Genomic DNA, 17,513 nt, shown 5'->3' on the forward strand with positions numbered 1-17,513 from the left:
TTTTTATTGTTAAATGTGCTCAATAACAATTTAAAGTGCTACTAGGGAGAGAATATAATTATTATAAAATAGAAATGTCTTGAATTTATTTCACCACATTTCAGAGTTGCTCAGCTTAAACTCAGAACTCATAAAAATTTCCTTCACCATGGTGCTAAAATTATCCACTGCTCAGCCAGGTTTGTTCTTCCTGTGGCTAATCACGTGTGTGCTCAGTTGTGACAGGCACTCAGGTGGACCCACCTTTTCCCTTATCCCTATTTCTCATCCCCTACAAAGCTCCATAAATTACAGTTTTTCTTTCTCTGATGATTCCTGTGCTTTTTTTGTGATTCTAGAATGTTCCCCATTGTACCTATTTCCTTAATAGCCATGATAGTTTTTCTCAAGGAAAATATTACCAGCAAATTAAAATCACCACTTTCCCTAAGTCATGTATCTTACAATTTTGCAAGTGGCGGAGGCTGCTTCTCAGTCTGCATCCATGAGGTATAAGAGATTTCCTTAAGAGCCGATGATACGAGGGATAAGAAACAAAACAAGTTCATGCCATTCGTATATGTACAACTCCAAGCTCCTGCGTTTGTAACTGACCCAGCAGTCTGTGACGTCACTGGAGCTGAGCAGGAGTTAGAGCTACAGAAGCTACAGGCCACTGTGTGACAGCAAGTCACCCAGGCATGAGCCTGGCTAGAGCCAGGTTGGAAACCTCAAGAGTGGCTGCTTGTGATAGTGCCAGGAGCTTGGGTTAGACTCCCACAACATCCAAGCTATTTCCTTTCTGCCTGTTTCATCCTGACCCTCATCTCATTAATGGGACTAAAATGCCATCTTTAAAGGGTTTTGGAACAAACCAAATGTCACAGTGTGTACTAATGCCTAGCAAGCGTAGCAAGTGGGTGGTTCAGGTCAGAACTCCTGAGTCTCTAGGAGGAGGTGATAGATGGAGGCACGTTCAGCAGCCTGGAAGTCAGATCCAGGCCCAACCTGACTTGAACAGCTCTGGAGAACAGGAGAGCATGGATATCCCCATCCCCAGCACAGCCTTCACCTGCACCACAGCCTAGAACAGAGGGAGCAGTCAGCTCCTCTGCATGCGTGAACACCACACACCCGTTCACACTCTCTCTGCAGGCTCAAAAACAGATGATGACACTATCTACTGAGTCCTCACAGGTTTTATAAAGGCAAAAAGAATGTTAGTGAACTGCTTTGATTTCCCTGGCAACATCAGGCTATAGAGACACTGCCCAATGCATCACTATACATCACAGTCCACAGGGAGAACACACTCCAGGCTAAGGCTTGTCTCTGAGCTTAGGGGACTTATCTGTCCCCTTTCAAGGGCTCTCTATCTTGCGATTGTCATGTTCTGGCTGTCTGAAGTGTGAAGTTGTCAAATGCAATGCTTTTGTGCTTCTCTCTGCCTCTTGGCCTTATGGCAGTTCCCCGTGTAAATCTCTGAACGCTTCTCTCACGATGCAAGCATCAGAGCAGATTCGGCATAAAAGACTGAGTTTTTGGCCAATAACTTAATTAAGAGTCTATCCTGTACTCAGGGACCATTTAAACTGCCATCCTCTATCCTCAGGGTCCTTGCCTGGGCCATGTGCTCTTTGCCCTTCTTATCACAAGGTAGAGAAGCCTTACTTGAGGAAATGCCCCCATCAGAGAGCCTGTAGACAAGTGTGTGAGGCATTTTCATTTTCTTGATTAATGATTGATGGCAGGGTACTAAGAGAGACTCATAGGCAAATACTTTTGAGTGTGGTATATACCATGTAACTTTGGAATACAAGAAGCTTTGCTCACCCTCAAAAAGGGGCATATGGGTGAGTACAGAAATACAGCACCTGAGGTAATGTGTGGAGTAAAAATTACACTGGGAATGTAGAAGGGAGGCTAAGCTGGCCAGGCAGAGGTGCCAGTCTGGTGTATGTCACTATTCCTGGGGAGACATAAATCAGTGTCTACTTACCCTAGATAGGGAACCAACAACAGCCTAATGTAAGTACATCACTGACATCCAGCTTATTATGCCAATGAGTTTTATTGGGGTGCTTACAGGAACAGAAGTGACTCACACAGCTGCACCCCAATGTGTGACAATTCACAAGAGCAGGGACCCTGGGGCTCACTTATCAACCTGCAGGCAGCTTACCAGTTTGGAAAGTGTCTTATTCATCTCTCACCTTTCTCATCTCGCCTTGGAATGATCAATAGGGATGCTGAGAATGCCCTGGGTTTGAATTTTGCACGGTCTCTATTCTGCTGTTGTGGAATAGCACAACATAACAGTCAGCCCCATGCTGCCAGTGACTCTTCACTCTTTCCCCAAATAGTTTTGCTTTAATATAATGGGGCTACATTCATTGTCTACTGTTTGGTTGAGTGTTCAGTTCTTTGTGTCATAGTTACTGCCAGAATACTAGAGGTAGCTAGCTCAGCAGGGCACAACAGTATGTGGGTCCTCACTCCTATACTTTTATTGTGTATCTTCCGTCTCTTTGTTGTAAAGAATTATCTTCTGTTACCTTAAGATTCAGAGTCCTTTTCTCTGGTGACAGGCTCATCAAGTAGAATTAAAAACAACCAAGAATAACATTTAGGTATACCCGTGGAGACACACAGTTGTTCATTGTGTGAATCACGGGTCATTTTGATGATGATGAACTATCTTAAGAACTCTGTTTGCCTAAATGTTAGAATTCTAACCATGCTTTAAAAACACTGTTTGCTGATGTCCTTTGTCTCAGTAGATAAGAGCTAGATATTAGCATCCTTAATGGTTGATAACAACTGCTATGAGGCCTCTGTTGTATGCTCAATACTGTACATTTATATTAACATTAATTTCTCAAGATACACAACAAAAACTGCAAAATAGACACATATCCTCCATTTTAATTTTAAGGAAAGCAAGGCTCTGAAAATTAGAATAATTTATACCACTAGATCCTCATAGTGAGTACATCCTACCACTCAAAGCAATATTATACACAGATGTCTGACCACCTAGCAAGATGGCTCCAGTTTACCAGGATGAGAATGACATGGACAGCAGCTCTACTTAGATACACACACACACACACACACACACACACACACACACACACACACACGATACATATATACATAAACAGCCATACACACATACAATACATATAAACATAGCCATATACACACATGATACATATATACATAAGCATAGCCATACATACACATGATATATATGCATAAACATAGCCATACACACACACACACACACACACACACACACACACACACACACACACACACACACCAGAGGTGTGTAAAGGTTCATTCAGCAGATGCATCACAGGGTTGCACTGTGTTGCCATGAGTGGACTCACCTCACAAATGTGGTTTCAGGGTGTGAAGGAGCTATGCCTGCTGCTGCTGCACCAGTCCCTCCTGCTCCCGTCTCTGAAGCTTCTCCTGGAGAGTGGAGATGAGACTCTACAGGCCATGGCCCTGGAGCAAATCTCAGCTGTCACTAAGGTATGCCCAGTTGAATGTACTACTGTTCTTATTACCAAAAATGGAATGTAGTGCTTTTATTCTCATCAACAGTAACCATGATTGACTCCTAGCCACTTTATAAATAGCATTCTCTGGCTGCAGTGGCTGCCTCTCTTCCATCCAGACAGTACACACTTGGTTTCTGAGACCACAGACTCATGGAGCAAAACAGTTCCCCAGAGAAACAGCATTTCAGGCTCACAAACCAGTAGCCCAGGCTCTGAGCCACTTGGGATTTGTGTCTGGTTAATCTGAGCCTCACTTGAGGTTGGCTTCCATCTTCTGGGCTGTACCTAGCAGCTGCTCACAGACAGACACATTTCCAGCAGCACTCACTGCAGTCATCTGAAGTCTAGAGATACTACTTTCTAGAACCTGAGCCTCAGCGGAAGCAGGGTTTGGGCTTGAAGACAGACATGCTGAAGTCACATTTGGAGATTCTTCCTGCAAGGCTGGTTGTCTTGTTGTGATGACTGCAGAAAGCAGCACTCTCTTCCCTTTGAAAGACACACAGTCTCCAGTTAGATAGCTCAGGGTTGTGTTTTAGCAAATTCACGTTAAATGATCCTTCCCCAAATCCTTCTATAGAGACATCATTGTTTCACATGAGTAGTGTGTGCGCACCCATATACACACATACACAGATGCAAGCGTACTTCTGTATACTTTTACTATCCGTGGTATTTGCCTATTTACCAAATGTCTTCTGGGAACCAGAGAGCAGGGAATTCTAGAACAGAGGTCTGTGCTGGCTGCAAAGACAGCTAAGAAATAGATGAAAAGATAGCATTGATAAATCATTGTATTAATGACAAAAATACCAAATGTTACATAAGTGGATTTGGCAACAGTCATTGAAGATCTGTTGCCTTTCGCCAGCTGTGTCCTTTAAGTACTGGAAGAGTGTCTGGAGGAGCTGTGGAGTGGCCACAGCTGTCACTGGCCAGACTGAAGTGCTCGGGCTTGATCTGTTGTTGGTGTCTTCCAGTCTCCCTCCTGCAGATGTGAATTTTCATGTTTTGTAACTTCATAAAAATTGAGAATTGTAGCGAGTTTTTTCCTCAGCCTGTTTTTCTTATAAACTCAAGGAATGAGGAAGAAGTACGAGCTGAACACAACCAGACTGTGAGTCTCCAGCACATTCTTGTCCCTCCATTAGCCTTAGTCCCTGTTTAGTCTCTGTGAGTTCCTGTCTCTCTAGGGTCTCTTGGAGAACAAGACAGTGATGTACTGTACTGGCCTCTCCCTTGTCATCCTTCTGTCACACTCCTGGTTAGGATTCCATAGGTGAGTGGCCTTTCTGTCACACTCCTGGTTAGGATTCCATAGGTGAGTGGCCTTTCTGTTACACTCCTGGCTAGAATTCCATAGCTGAGTGTCGTCTCCCATTGTAAAAATTTTTTATCTCAATGCATGTGTCAGAACGGAGACTAGAGCAGGGAGCTAAGGAGCACTAGTGGACCTCCAAAAGAAGGTTCTCTGAGTTTGTGAAGTGCTGCATCATGACAAAACTCTGTACTTAAATCAGCTCTGTGCAGTCAGATGCAGTGGCGCATGCCTGTAATCCCACCCCTTAGAGAGACAGAGGCAAGTGGATCTCTGAGTTTGAGGCCAGCCTGATCTACAAAGTGACTCCAGGACAGCCAAGGCTAATCCTGAGAATAATCCTGTCTCACAAAACCAAAAAACCAAACCAAACAAATAAAAAACTGCTCTGTGCACTGTGGGCAGTATGCCTAGGGCCATGAGGCTAGAACCAACCAGCTATGCCCGTCAGCTTGAAACTAAAAGCAGCAAGTCTAAATTGCTTACATGTCTCACTAAATAGAGACAGTCACATTTAGAAGCTCCGTGATGAGAGTTTACCCGAAAGTAGGTGTTTGCGTTAGGACACCATGCCTGTGCCCATAAAAATGTATGTCACCAAAGGCATCCTCAGACATGTCACATGCTCCAAAAAGTTAAAATCTAATAGACTTATCACTTTGAAAATTTTAAGTTTTTTTTAGGTAACTTCACTCTCACATTCAGTTTAGAAACTAAACAGTAAGGTCTCTAATGCACATCACCCAGTTTTTCCAAGGTAAAATCTAGTACAGCTACAGTAATCCTGACTAGGACTATAAGCACTGTTATGCCCTATTGACCTTTTTTTATATTTCACCAGCTTTCCACCTGTCTGGTAGTTGCTCACAGACAAACGAATTTTTTAGCAAACAAGGATTGTAAGCGCTGACATGACCTATTGCCCTTTTTAAATATTTCACCAGTTTGGTTCTGCAGTGCTATGGCAGGCAGATCTGTGAGAAGAGCTCAGTCTCAAACCATGGTGTCTCTATGACAAGGGTCTTCGCTCTGCCCTCTGTGGCCTCAGAAGCCTTGGCAACACTCATCTCATCGTTATCTCTGTACACTTGTCATTTCAAGAGGACTGGATAAATGAATATGCAATTTGCCATAGTCTGTCATTGCTCTCCAACACTGGGAAAGGGTCATTCATACACCCCCAGAGAACAGCATCAGCAGGCTGTGTTGTGTGGTTTGGGGCAACTGTTTTAAAGCATCCATGGTTGTTGAGAGAAAACTAGAAAGCGTCTGCTGCTTTTTTTAGTTCTTTCCTTTTGACACTCAGTCTGCCCATTAGTAAGGGCTAAGGTTCATCATAACTTTAGTTTCCCCCTTATTGGTTGTTGATAGTAGCTCCTGTTGACATTAAAAAAAAATAACATCTGGCAAAGGAATCCTCTGATAGCAGTTGGTCCACACATGCACAGATCTGAGAGGAGAACCGCCCACACTTGCGTGCTGGCAGCATGTGTTATTTCGCTGTGCGTTATCTGATGCTGACAGCCTTATAGCTGCTTGCAGTTATAGGGAGCCGCTTAAGTGCCGAGCAGGCTGCCGCTTTCCCCTCAACTGCACCACCCTCTTCTCCCTCTCAGCACTGCTGGAAGGGCATGCCTCTACTCTTTAGCACAGGAATTTATACAGATGGCTAGAAGCCTCTCTCCTGGGCAGGAAACACAACATCTGTCCTGCAATGATACAGTCCATGAAGAGTCAAAGCCCATTGTGAAGTCGGCTGGGGGTTTTCTCCATGAGTCTCGGTGAGATTGAGAGCTTGCTTACATGCCAAGAAGGCTGTTCCTTGCAGTGCTGAAGCTCATTTCTAGGTTCTCTTTCTCTCTCTTCAGGTTAAAATCCCCAAACTCATTTCAACAAAGTTAGCAAGATGTATTTTACTCGTCTTGTGAACTGAAATCATCTTTGATTACTATTCCAAATATCTGGTGGCTCCTGCTCCTCACTGTGCCCTTCTCTGGTGCTTTCTTGTCCCTCTGCGCCCCAGTCCATATCCCAGACTCCTAGAGTAAAAGAGTAAACCATGTTTCTGACCTAGCTAAGGGCCTGCCTCCCTTAGTGATGACTACATCTCTCAAGTCCCACTTGTTTCCAAGTGTGATAGCAAGCATATTCCCTGTCTCCTCAACAACACTTCTTTGTTTACAGATCGATGGGAAGTGCCTTCCCCTGTCACGGTGAGAACATTGAGACACTGGGTCACAACCAGTGAGCAGCCAGGTGTAACTTTCAGACATGCTGAGTTGTGTTGCCTTGATGTCATTGTTGTTGTTGTCATTGTCATCGTCGTCACCGTCATCGGTAACTGTATTATGTATGTTAACCCCAAAGAAGTGAGACTGTGGAACTAGCCATGAAGTGTTAATATAAGCACTGAGAAAGCTAGGAACAGAGCTGCCACTGACTCACCCAGCTGAGTTTTCTTTTTAAGCTGTTCATCTACCCAGGATAAGACTGAACACTGCTGAGGATGGACCACTCCCATATCACAGGGTATTGAGCCCCCTAAAACGAGGCTTCACCCTTTATCTTGTGCACATGGACCTTAGTCCTGCCTCCCAGTGGCTCAGAGTGAATACGTACTCTCTCTCATGACATTTCTTCACAGTGCCAGCCAGTATGATGCTTCCATCTTAGCACTGAGGCACCAGGAGTGGGCAGGTTGTCCTGTGGCCAGTGTCTGACCTGGAGGGAGAACCTTAAAAGTGCTCTGAAGAGCCTGTGTGGATTGTCAAGCTTCATTAAAACCAAGGAGCTCACCTCTCTTTGTCCCATCTAACTTCCCATTTTCTCCTAGTTCTCCCTAGCAGAAGTTGCTCTCGTGCTGGCTTACCCTTCATTGTTACCTCCTGTACCCCCTCCTCAAGCTCACACACTTTCCTTCTTGACGCACTATGATAGCAGGCAGATCATGAACTGCTCTGTGTCCTTCTTTGGTGTCCATCCTAGTATCAGTTGGTTTTTTTCTAACTATATTCAAACAAATTTCCACATGAGTTGTCAAGTGATGGAAGGGAATAGGGGGCAGGGGATGCTTTCCTACCTGGGATTTAACAGTGTTACTCTCACTATTCTAGCTCTTTTGGTGGTGCTATTTTTGCTCAGAACTCTGGACATTCATGTTAGCCTGAAAGTCATAGCACAGGTCCTTCCCCACTGTCACCAGTTGTCATCTGTGCAGCTGTCTTAATGACAGAAAGTCTGCAGTAGCACCTCCCAGGGCCTGGTTGCCTCCTCCCATGCAAGAGAGCTGCTGGCTCACCCATTTTTTGAACCTATTTGACTTCCAAGCAACCAGTCTAAGCAGCACTGGTGGTTGTTATAGGCAGACACACTGAGCACCTATGTGCTCAACCCAATGCTTTGTGAATAGTGAAGAAATTTGCAGGACATCTAAAAAGATGAAATATGTCACCATCACTCTGTGTTTAAATGAGGTGTTTCTAGGACAGAATGATTCACAGACATCTGTGAATTGGAGCCCAAAGTCTAGCATCCCCCTGTGTTTGCAGCCATAAGCAGGCTACATTTTTCAAAGGTCCTCTCCCTGATTTGTTAGATCATAAGCCAGATGGCTTGGCCAAAGTGTGTGATTAGCCGTTCTGCCAGAAGTTGAACTTACGGTCTACTAAAAAAGTAGAATCAGGATGGCATGTTCAAATACAGAATACACATTATCTTGTGGGATGTTTTCATCTGAAGTATACACTTGTATTGCTCTTTTGTGCAATTATTGATTAATTTTTTAATAACTTATAAAGTATTAGTATATATGAAAAAGAGAAATGTCCTCCCTAAAGTAAATGATGAAGCCTTGTATGCATTATGCTGCTGGAATGCAGCTTACCTCATTACTGTAATTACTCTTAGCTTGATGGAGATACATACAATCAAAAGCTTTAATTCAGAGAAGGTTCGTTATGTGTTGTTGAAAGAAGAACTAAGCAAATAACTTCTTAATAGTTGAAAGCCAGTAATGCTGTATGTCTGTATACATTTCTTTCTCAAGATCTGCAGAGTTTTATAGTGTCATGGGCACACAAAAGAGAGATGCTTTTCTTCGTGTCTTTCCTCTTCTGGAAAATTCCTTATTCCCATTTGTGTGCTATAATATGGCACACCAGGCAATGTGCAAGGCACATGGAAGCTTGCATGACTGTCAGGCCTCAGACAGAGCACCATTCTGACGTGAAAGTGGAGTTCAGAGAGATGCCCTTGCAAGGCCACACAGATGTTTAGCAGCAGACTCTGAGCTAGAGACCTATCTCTAACCAGAAGGACTGTCTCCTGCTCCCACTACCAGACTATCTCTCACACTAATTCATTAGTTTAGAGGAAAATCAACCAACTCTTCTGGACTTGGCTCATGATCATATCAGAGAGCCAAACTGAGACCCAGAAAATCATACTGTTTTCTCCTTTGAGGCCTTACTATACCAGTTAAGCCATTAGCAAGGGTATGTGTGACCTTCTGAGACCAAATGCCAAAGCCAAAGTCAATTCCTGGAGAACTTAGGATTCATATTAAACATATTTTAAAAGTCAGAAAGTTACATGCAAACACTAGTGCTGTCGTAGTGTGTGTGGGCAACTGTAGCAGCTCCACAGGCCAATAGCTTCAACAGCAAGACATTTTTTTCTTACAGTTCTAGAGACCAGAAGTTGAGATGGGAGTGATGGCCAGGTTGTTTTCCTCTACCTGACAGATAGGCGTCTCTATCTGTCACCTCTATCTAGTCACCTCTGGTAGTTGTCCGGTAGAGAATGGGAGTAGGGCAAAGGAGGGAATGGGACACAAGACAGTGCAGCTAATAATGACTCAATATTATCTCTCCTAGAAATGTATACTATACAAAAAAATTAAATAAAGAAGAAAATATGTACATAGAAAAGCATTCTTTGGAATGCTTCAATAATGTCAATTTAAAACAGCTGAAAATTTATAGTAGAAGTAATGGTAACATCTTTTCACTAGGCTATTTTGCAGCCTAAATTTTTAAACATGAAAACCATAAAAATATTCTTAGAATTCTTAGTCTTATGAAATGACTGTCAGTTCACAGCTGCTGGAAGGACAGCACAGGCAGTCATGCTCTTGTGAAATGCAGGATTGGAGGACCAATTACTTTTCCAAAGTGTTTTGTTTTCAAGAATAAGGAGTGGTTAGGATACAGAACATGGAGAAAAGAAACTTCCCTCTGCGGCAGGCAGCACCAGTTCATTAATATCTTTAATTAGAATCTTAGACAAAAACAAGAAAGATAAAAACCCTGAGGCCTAACAAGTTGATGCAGCATGGATAGAACGCCCTGCGCCTGGAATGTTGCAGGCTGAGCAGAGCAAAAGCAGAGTCTGGCTCCAAGGCCCTGATGAAAGAGCACAAGCCTGTGGAGAAGCTCTGACCCGGCTGTGGCTGCGCATTTCCTTTCTGGCCGGCACACTTTTCTTTAAAGAATGGATCAGACAAAAGCTATCTGTCTTTACTCTCACTATTATTGTGTACATGGGCACGCACGTCACAGCACAGTGTGGAGGCCAGAGTACAACTTTTAGGAATCCACCAGGGATAGAATGGAGGTCATCAGGTATGGGAGGCAAGTCATCACCCACTGCGCCATCTCATCACCCATCCTCCTTTTCTACTTTTAAATATGGCCTTGAACTCACTATGTAGCGCAGACTTGCACTGGACATCTGATGGGTCTGCCTCTCAAAAGCTGGGATTACAAACTTGAGCCACCACACTCAGCTTTTGTTTACTTTTTCATTCTTTGTGTTGTTCCAAATGTGCACAGAATAATTATCTCCACTGCATTTTCTTTGCAAATCTTGACTTTGAAGCCATTCTGTGGGTCTACCAAGAGGCAGGCAGGAAGTCACTGAAGGAAATAAAATGAAGCAGTCACTATCACTTCCATCTCAAAATGCAAGATCACAATTTCCCCCAAGCCTTTCCTGCTCTCTGTTCATGACCAGCACAACTCTTGACTGCTTTTTCCTGGGGGCTTTCAGTGAGAAAACTGCCCTCCTGCCTGCTCCCTTCCAGTCTGTGGAAGTTCTCAGAAAGGCTGGGCCCCACTCACCAGAAGCAGCTGTGATGGGTGTCAGGCCTGAAGGAGGAGGAAGAGGGACCAGCCTTGACAGAGGAACTGTTTCTTTTAGCAGGAACTGTCCAGATACCCCAACCTTGAACACCTACTCAGGATAGCTCACTCGGCAGTGCCTGGACTCAAACTTTCACCCAGAGACCTTATCAGACATTTGACCAGGGACTCCTGGCTGCTCTCCTGGAGGATGTGCTAGAGCCTTTACTTTGAAGGGTAAACCAGAAAAATGACAAGTGGAGTAACCCAGAGGCCATGTGACTGCACATGTGCACAGATAACAGTGTAGAGTAAAGCACGCTTGTGGCCTGTGGGTGTTGCATTCATTCACATCCTTGTTTTACAACTCTTGGAGTGCTACTGCCCTATGGCCAGCCACCCTAAGCATGGGGGCTACATGAAAAAACATAGGATATGGAGTCTCCACCTTGGAGGAGCTGGTGTTCTAGAAGTGAACCAAGAACAAACTAGCCAGAGATCAGCTGCCAGCACAGACTCACCACAGAGCACCCACACAATGGTCATCTATTATGTGCAGGTGGAACTGCCATAGCAGAGCCCTGTGGAAGCTGAGAACATTTCTCTAGGTATGGGCTTGTGATGGGGATGCAGGAGCTCCACACAGTTCAGATTCATACTTGGAAAGTATGAAAGGCAGGCTTGGGCATTGGGCAGGCTTGGGCGAGGTCAATATGGAAACCATTCAGAGCTACGGACACATGGGCAGCCCTATGAAGGCATGGTGGGAACACTTGCCCTCAAAGGCAGGAGAGCCAGTCTCTTCTACCAGTTCCCTCTCCTCTATAGCATCCCCAAACAACATAAGCCCAAAGCCCAGGAGAGACCAGCTAAATATTTTCTAAGTCAGAGGTGCATGTCTAAGAAGTTGGGAAGTGAAAGGTGTGGTAGCTTGTACCTGTAACCCTGGCGCTCAGGAAGCTGAGATAGGAGGTTTTAGGCCAGCCTGAGCTACATGTGAGAGACGCTGCTTCAAAACAAGTGTGTGAAATGAGAACCAGAGAAAGAAAGCCCTGAGAATGCGGAGGCGCCTGCGTAGCAGCTTCCAGTGCCCTGGGGATCATACCACAGCACACTCACTATAAAAGGAACGTATCAGGTGTGTAGGGAGCCTGGAAGCCTGGCTAACAGAGCTTTAGAAAAGGTCGCCAAGAAAGTGCCATCGGAACTGGTGTTTATGTCAAGTTCTGAACGGTCCTGAGCACTGTTGGTGGAGGCAGGAACTTATATGGACTTACTGTCAGTCTTTGTGCCACTAGACAGTGCTCTCCTCTATAGTACTTAACTCTTCATGACAAGCAGGCAGGAAGAATATAGTGTGTAGAGTTTTGCGATATACTTGATCTAATTAATCAGTTAATTAACCTTGACATGCCATATCATTCTTGAGGTCCATACAACCACACTGAAGAGATGCTATGACGGAAGTAAAACTTGTCAATGCAGCTGTCTCATGACACCAGATGGAAGGGTGGTTGATATGCTATCCATATTGGCTTGATATTTTACAAAAGGAATGATAATCCAAAAGAGAAAAAATAAATAAATAAACAAGCTGGCAACGCTATGGCAAGCCACATGTACCCTTAAAAGGTGAGGAGCCCTGCAGGTCCCATAGGCTCCAGGGAGACCAGCTGTGGCCACTGTCCTGTTCATGTCCTCCTGCTTACTCTCGACAGTCTAGGAAGAAAGGCTTTCTTACCCTGAAAAGATTTGTTCTCATGTGGATCTGCAGTCCAGAGAGAACTGAGGCTAAAGAACTTAGAGGAAAAGACAAAATGGTAAATGTGATTGTCAGGTGCTCGGACTTTAAAGTGAAAACTGACTTAACGCAGACTGTGGCTCTCAGCAGAATGTTGGCACCTTCATTTTCTTATTGTGAGACTGAGTCATGACGATGCAGATTTCCTAGGCTGAATGGAAGGGGCTCGAAAATGCTGCTTCTGCAAAACTGAACATGAAGTGTGGCTCAAGCAGGGTCTGGTCCATTGTTTCCTAATGTCTGTTATCCCACCTCTGACCTGCACGGTGCTGAGGTCCTCCTCGCACTGTCTGGGGCAGGTCGTCAAGTTAGACAGGTGTGCACGCTACCGAAGGCAGCAGACTGAAGGGACAACCCCATGATACTGAAGGCAGCAGACTGAAGGGACAACCCCATGATACTGAAGGCAGCAGACTGCAGGGACAACCCCATGATACTGAAGGCCAGCCGACTGCAGGGACAACCCCATGATACGGAAGGCCAGCCGGCTGCAGGGACAACCCCATGGAGAACACAGGGAGTTGGGAGAAAGATTGCAAATGGCCGCTCATGGTTTTCTTGTTTCTTGAAGGTGAATGACTCCAACTGTGACCAGGAGCTGCTTGCCCTGCTCCTGGATGCCAGGCTGCTGGTGAAATGTGTTTCCACACCCTTCTATCCACATATCATTGGTCACCTTGTGGCCAGCAACCAGCAAGGGCGCTGGAATGCAGAGGAGCTGGCTAGACATCTGCAGGAGGCCGGCCATGAAGTCGAAGCTGGGTCACTCCTCCTGGCTGTGCAGGGGACTCACCGAGCCTTCAGAACGTTCAGCACTGCCCTCAGTGCAGTGAGACAGTGGATGTGAACACAACTACCCATGACTCTGCTGCTGGCAGGAGATAGCATCAGACCCTAAAGCCTTGTCTGGAGTGGCATTTGTAGCAATTAATTGTTCGCGGCATTTCTAACAAGTCACAAATAAAGGTATATAAGTGGCAACCAGATGCCTGTTAAGTGCTTTCTTTCTCAAACTGATGGGTTGGCTTGCTGTTACTACTGTTGAGTCTTTTTTGCCTTTTTGAAAAATTTCTGAGTAGAACGCTATACTTGAGAAAATTGGAAATTGTGGCAATTGTGGAAGATATCCAGTGGCTTGGCCAGCTGCCATAGATTGGGGGGAGGAATGGTCCTTTGTCCATGCATGGCTCAGGACAGTTCTTGTGACCTTAGGTCAATTAGTCTACCTCCCCAGACACTGGATCAGGAGGATGAAAATCAGTGTTATATTATGTACCTAACAAAGTTATTGAGGTGTGTGTGTGTGTGTGTGTGTGTGTGTGTGTGTGTGTGTGTGTGTGTGTGTGTAAAGCTCCATCGGGATGTAGAAAAGGCTTATGAAATACTAATTGTCCTGCCTGTTGGCTTTTAGAATATATGAACGTTGCCTGTAAGATGCAGCCAGATGATCAGTAACAACTAGTCAATTAGCTAGATTGTCAACTTAAGCAAATTAAGCCTCTCACATTCACATGTCACCCATGGGGAGGGATAAGGATTCTCACACACAATACACCTGCTGGCACTTGTTCCTCCTCCCCAAGCATGTGATCAAGGACAGAGCCTGTGGCCCAGTCCTCTGTTCTTGGCATTCAAGAAGAGTCTCACTCAAACCTCACAGCCTAGGTCATGGGATCGGGGAGCATCCATACCAATGCCATGCCCATTGCCATCACTATACTATGGCTTACAGCTCTGCCACCCTGCCACCAAGAAATAATTTGGAGGGGAGGAGAGGAGTATGGCTGATAACCAATAGGTATAATCTATGTGTGGATGGGATGACATTTTATACATCTTTTGTCCTGAAGAAATATATATATATATGTATGTATATGTATATATATATATATATATATATATATATATATGTATATATATATATATATATATATACATAAAATATTTTATACTTTAAAACTGCCCCTGAACAGTTTCTATATCCTGCCAACGCCAGCAGGCTGAACATAATTGAGCTCCTTGTATATCCCTGTCTTGTAGCATATTGGAGAAGAATAATTTCTGCACCCTAACCCATGTACTTCCATCTAGGGCACACCAGCATCTAAGGCTGTTGTCACTTCAGCTGATGGTCTACGTCACCACTGGCACCCCCCCTTACTCCTCTTACTCCTCTAAAAGCAGCTGTGCACTTTAAACATTCTGTCACCTTCAGAGACTCCCTGTTAAATGCATTCTGCCAGCCTTTGAGTCCATCTCCCCAGACCCCAGCAACACTAAAACTAGAAGAAGGCTGGCATGAGCCTCAGGTTCTTGAGCAGGAAGGGGTAAACCCTGCTTTAACTCATTGTCCTTGTTTATCTGTAGGGACTCTTGCTAGCTTGAGCATGGCAAGCATGTCACTGGCAGGCTTTGCCCTTCTCGCCCATTCCTTCTGCCTTGCTAAAAAACAAACAACAATAACAAAAGCACCCATTACATTATATTCCTAAGGCTAGCCCCCAAGATCTATTCCCTTATTTGGCCATTTCTTCTGAGGCTGACTACCAAGGTGCAGCTATTAAAATATTCAAGTCGAGTAATCAGAAGCCCCCTTTGGCTCACCTAATTAACATGCCCAATTAAAATGAAACACTTCATCCTAACTCGGAGTTTCCGTTTTTACCTTTTTAAATTGCCATTTTCCTATGTGCCATATCTGTCTCCTCACTATCCAGAGATAGTCCTTTGTCCTCCTCCAGGACAAATACCCCTCCTCCTTCTCCCTTATTCCCCTCCCCTTCTCCATCAACCTCCTGTCTTTGCCTCTCATTCCCTACCCTCTGTCCTTCTAGAGCAAATAAATCTCCTTCGCTGAGAACTTGGTCTCGGGGGTCCTGAGCAGATAGCATTCCTTACAACATATGAAAGGTTTAAGCAGTTGCTATGGAGGGGTGGGGGAGGGGGGCAAGAACAAGGGTAACAAATTCACTCCAAATGGAGAGCAAGCAGTTGCAGAGTCAGTCCGGAATAGCACTGGTCTCCCCGCTTGTGTGCAGGGTATCAACCATAAATGTCAAATGCAGTAAGAGAGCACGTTGCCTTTCTGGTGAAAAATTCATCAGTTACCTAAGACTTTGCTCTTTGAAAACAAAGCAGAACAAAAATGCAGTGGCTTCCAGATTTACAGTGTAGAGACCTGGGGAGCAGACCAAAGATGAGCCAGTGTAGCTTTGAAGTAGCCTTAAGGCACTAGGTGTGAACACTGAGACCTTCAAACAGGCTACTTGTTGCTGAGCCTGGGCCCTCCTCTGTAAACAGGATTAATAATATCTACCTCAGGGTTCTGAATGTCTCAGTCACTGGGGAGCCATGATGAGAATCCGGCATTAGCTCAAGAGCAAACTTGGCCTACACTGCCATGTTTACATCTCCATGAGGTGTCTTGGTCCCTCTGCTGAGCAAACTACATGATTTTTTTAAATGACACCATCCTCAGTTTTCCATTCCTTTCTTCTGGTAAGTATGACTCTGGGCTATACAAGGCCCTATCTCAAATTAAAACAGCAACAACAAATTGACATTGATGGGGCTGGAGAGATGGTTCAGCGGTTAAGAGCACTGCCTGCTCTTCCAAAGGACCCAGGTTCAATTCCCAGCAACCACATGGCAGCTCACCCCTGTCTTTAACTCCAAGATCTGACATTCTCACACCAACACACATAAATTTAAAAAAAAAAAAAATTAAATAAAAAAAAATTGACATTGACATTCCCAAACTGCCCTCTCTCTCACTTATCTCTGGGGGCCTCCATGCAAAGCTATCTGGTAGGCCAGCTTCCTTAGATGTTTGTGGTCTGACCACACTGACATTCTCCTTGGACAACTGTTACTATACTCTCATTTTAACTGACTGGAGGGTAGATCAAGGACTTTTGAAATGTCAACAACCACTTTTGAAGGTCACCTGGGCCAGAGGTTACCATGGGCTAGAGTAACTAGAGTCACCCCAAGGAAACTGAAACACTGATGCCTGAACCTCGAGTCTCCCATCCTACACTCTGACAGAGGTGGAGGCACTATGGTGGTCCCGCAGAGATTGCCAACCATAGCAAGTGGGCGGGCGGGCTGAACTCTGTCAGAAGAGAGCATCACATCCTCTTGGACTGGAGTTACAAATAGTTGTAAGTTGCCCTCTGGGTGCTGGGAATTGATCCCAGGTCCTCTAGAAGAACAGCGAGTGCTCTTAAGCACTGAGCTACCTCTCCAGGTACTTCCTAATCCTTTTCTTTCTTTCTTTCTTTTTTTTTTCTTTTTGGAGTATACAAGCATATACTCACCTCCCACAACCCAACCACTCAGAGTGTCACTAGCTTTGCAGTAAGACGCCTACCTCGTGTTTCTGTTCAGTGTTTTTGAGAAGAGCTGATTTATGACTTTGCTCTATTTCTGTGAAGGCTTCGTGAAACAACTACCATGTTGAAACATGGAATTTGGAGTAAGTGGAATCTGTGATCCCAAGCTACTCATTTCTCATAATTGGCTCCAGGATAGACTTGCTACTCATTTTGAGGTGAGAGGTGTGTTTTCTGTATCATAGCAAAAGACCCAAATCTGGCCTGTTTCTCCTGACAAGTCACACTTTGGAAGGGCAACTGGAATGTGCTGTTTCCATTTCTGTTGATGTGATGAAATAGCCTAACAAACTGTGGTGTTCTGTATAGGAATGGCCCCTATGGGCTCAT

The 17,513-nt window shown here is 44.7% G+C and overlaps 1 protein-coding gene across 1 annotated transcript in view; it reads left to right on the forward strand.

Moving 5' to 3' along the window:
* The window catches only part of Nbas (NBAS subunit of NRZ tethering complex), a 302,722-nt gene extending 288,928 nt beyond the window's left edge, over positions 1-13,794 (forward strand). Inside the window, exons 51-52 of the mRNA XM_051143481.1 lie at positions 3,394-3,522; positions 13,361-13,794. Coding sequence (XP_050999438.1) covers positions 3,394-3,522; positions 13,361-13,636 — 405 coding nt within the window. The 3' untranslated portion in view covers positions 13,637-13,794. The remainder of the gene's footprint in view (positions 1-3,393; positions 3,523-13,360) is intronic.
* Positions 13,795-17,513: the final 3,719 nt, after the last annotated feature.

Source organism: Acomys russatus, chromosome 1 (genome assembly GCF_903995435.1).
Source record: "Acomys russatus chromosome 1, mAcoRus1.1, whole genome shotgun sequence".
NCBI classification, from domain to species: Eukaryota; Metazoa; Chordata; class Mammalia; order Rodentia; family Muridae; genus Acomys; species Acomys russatus.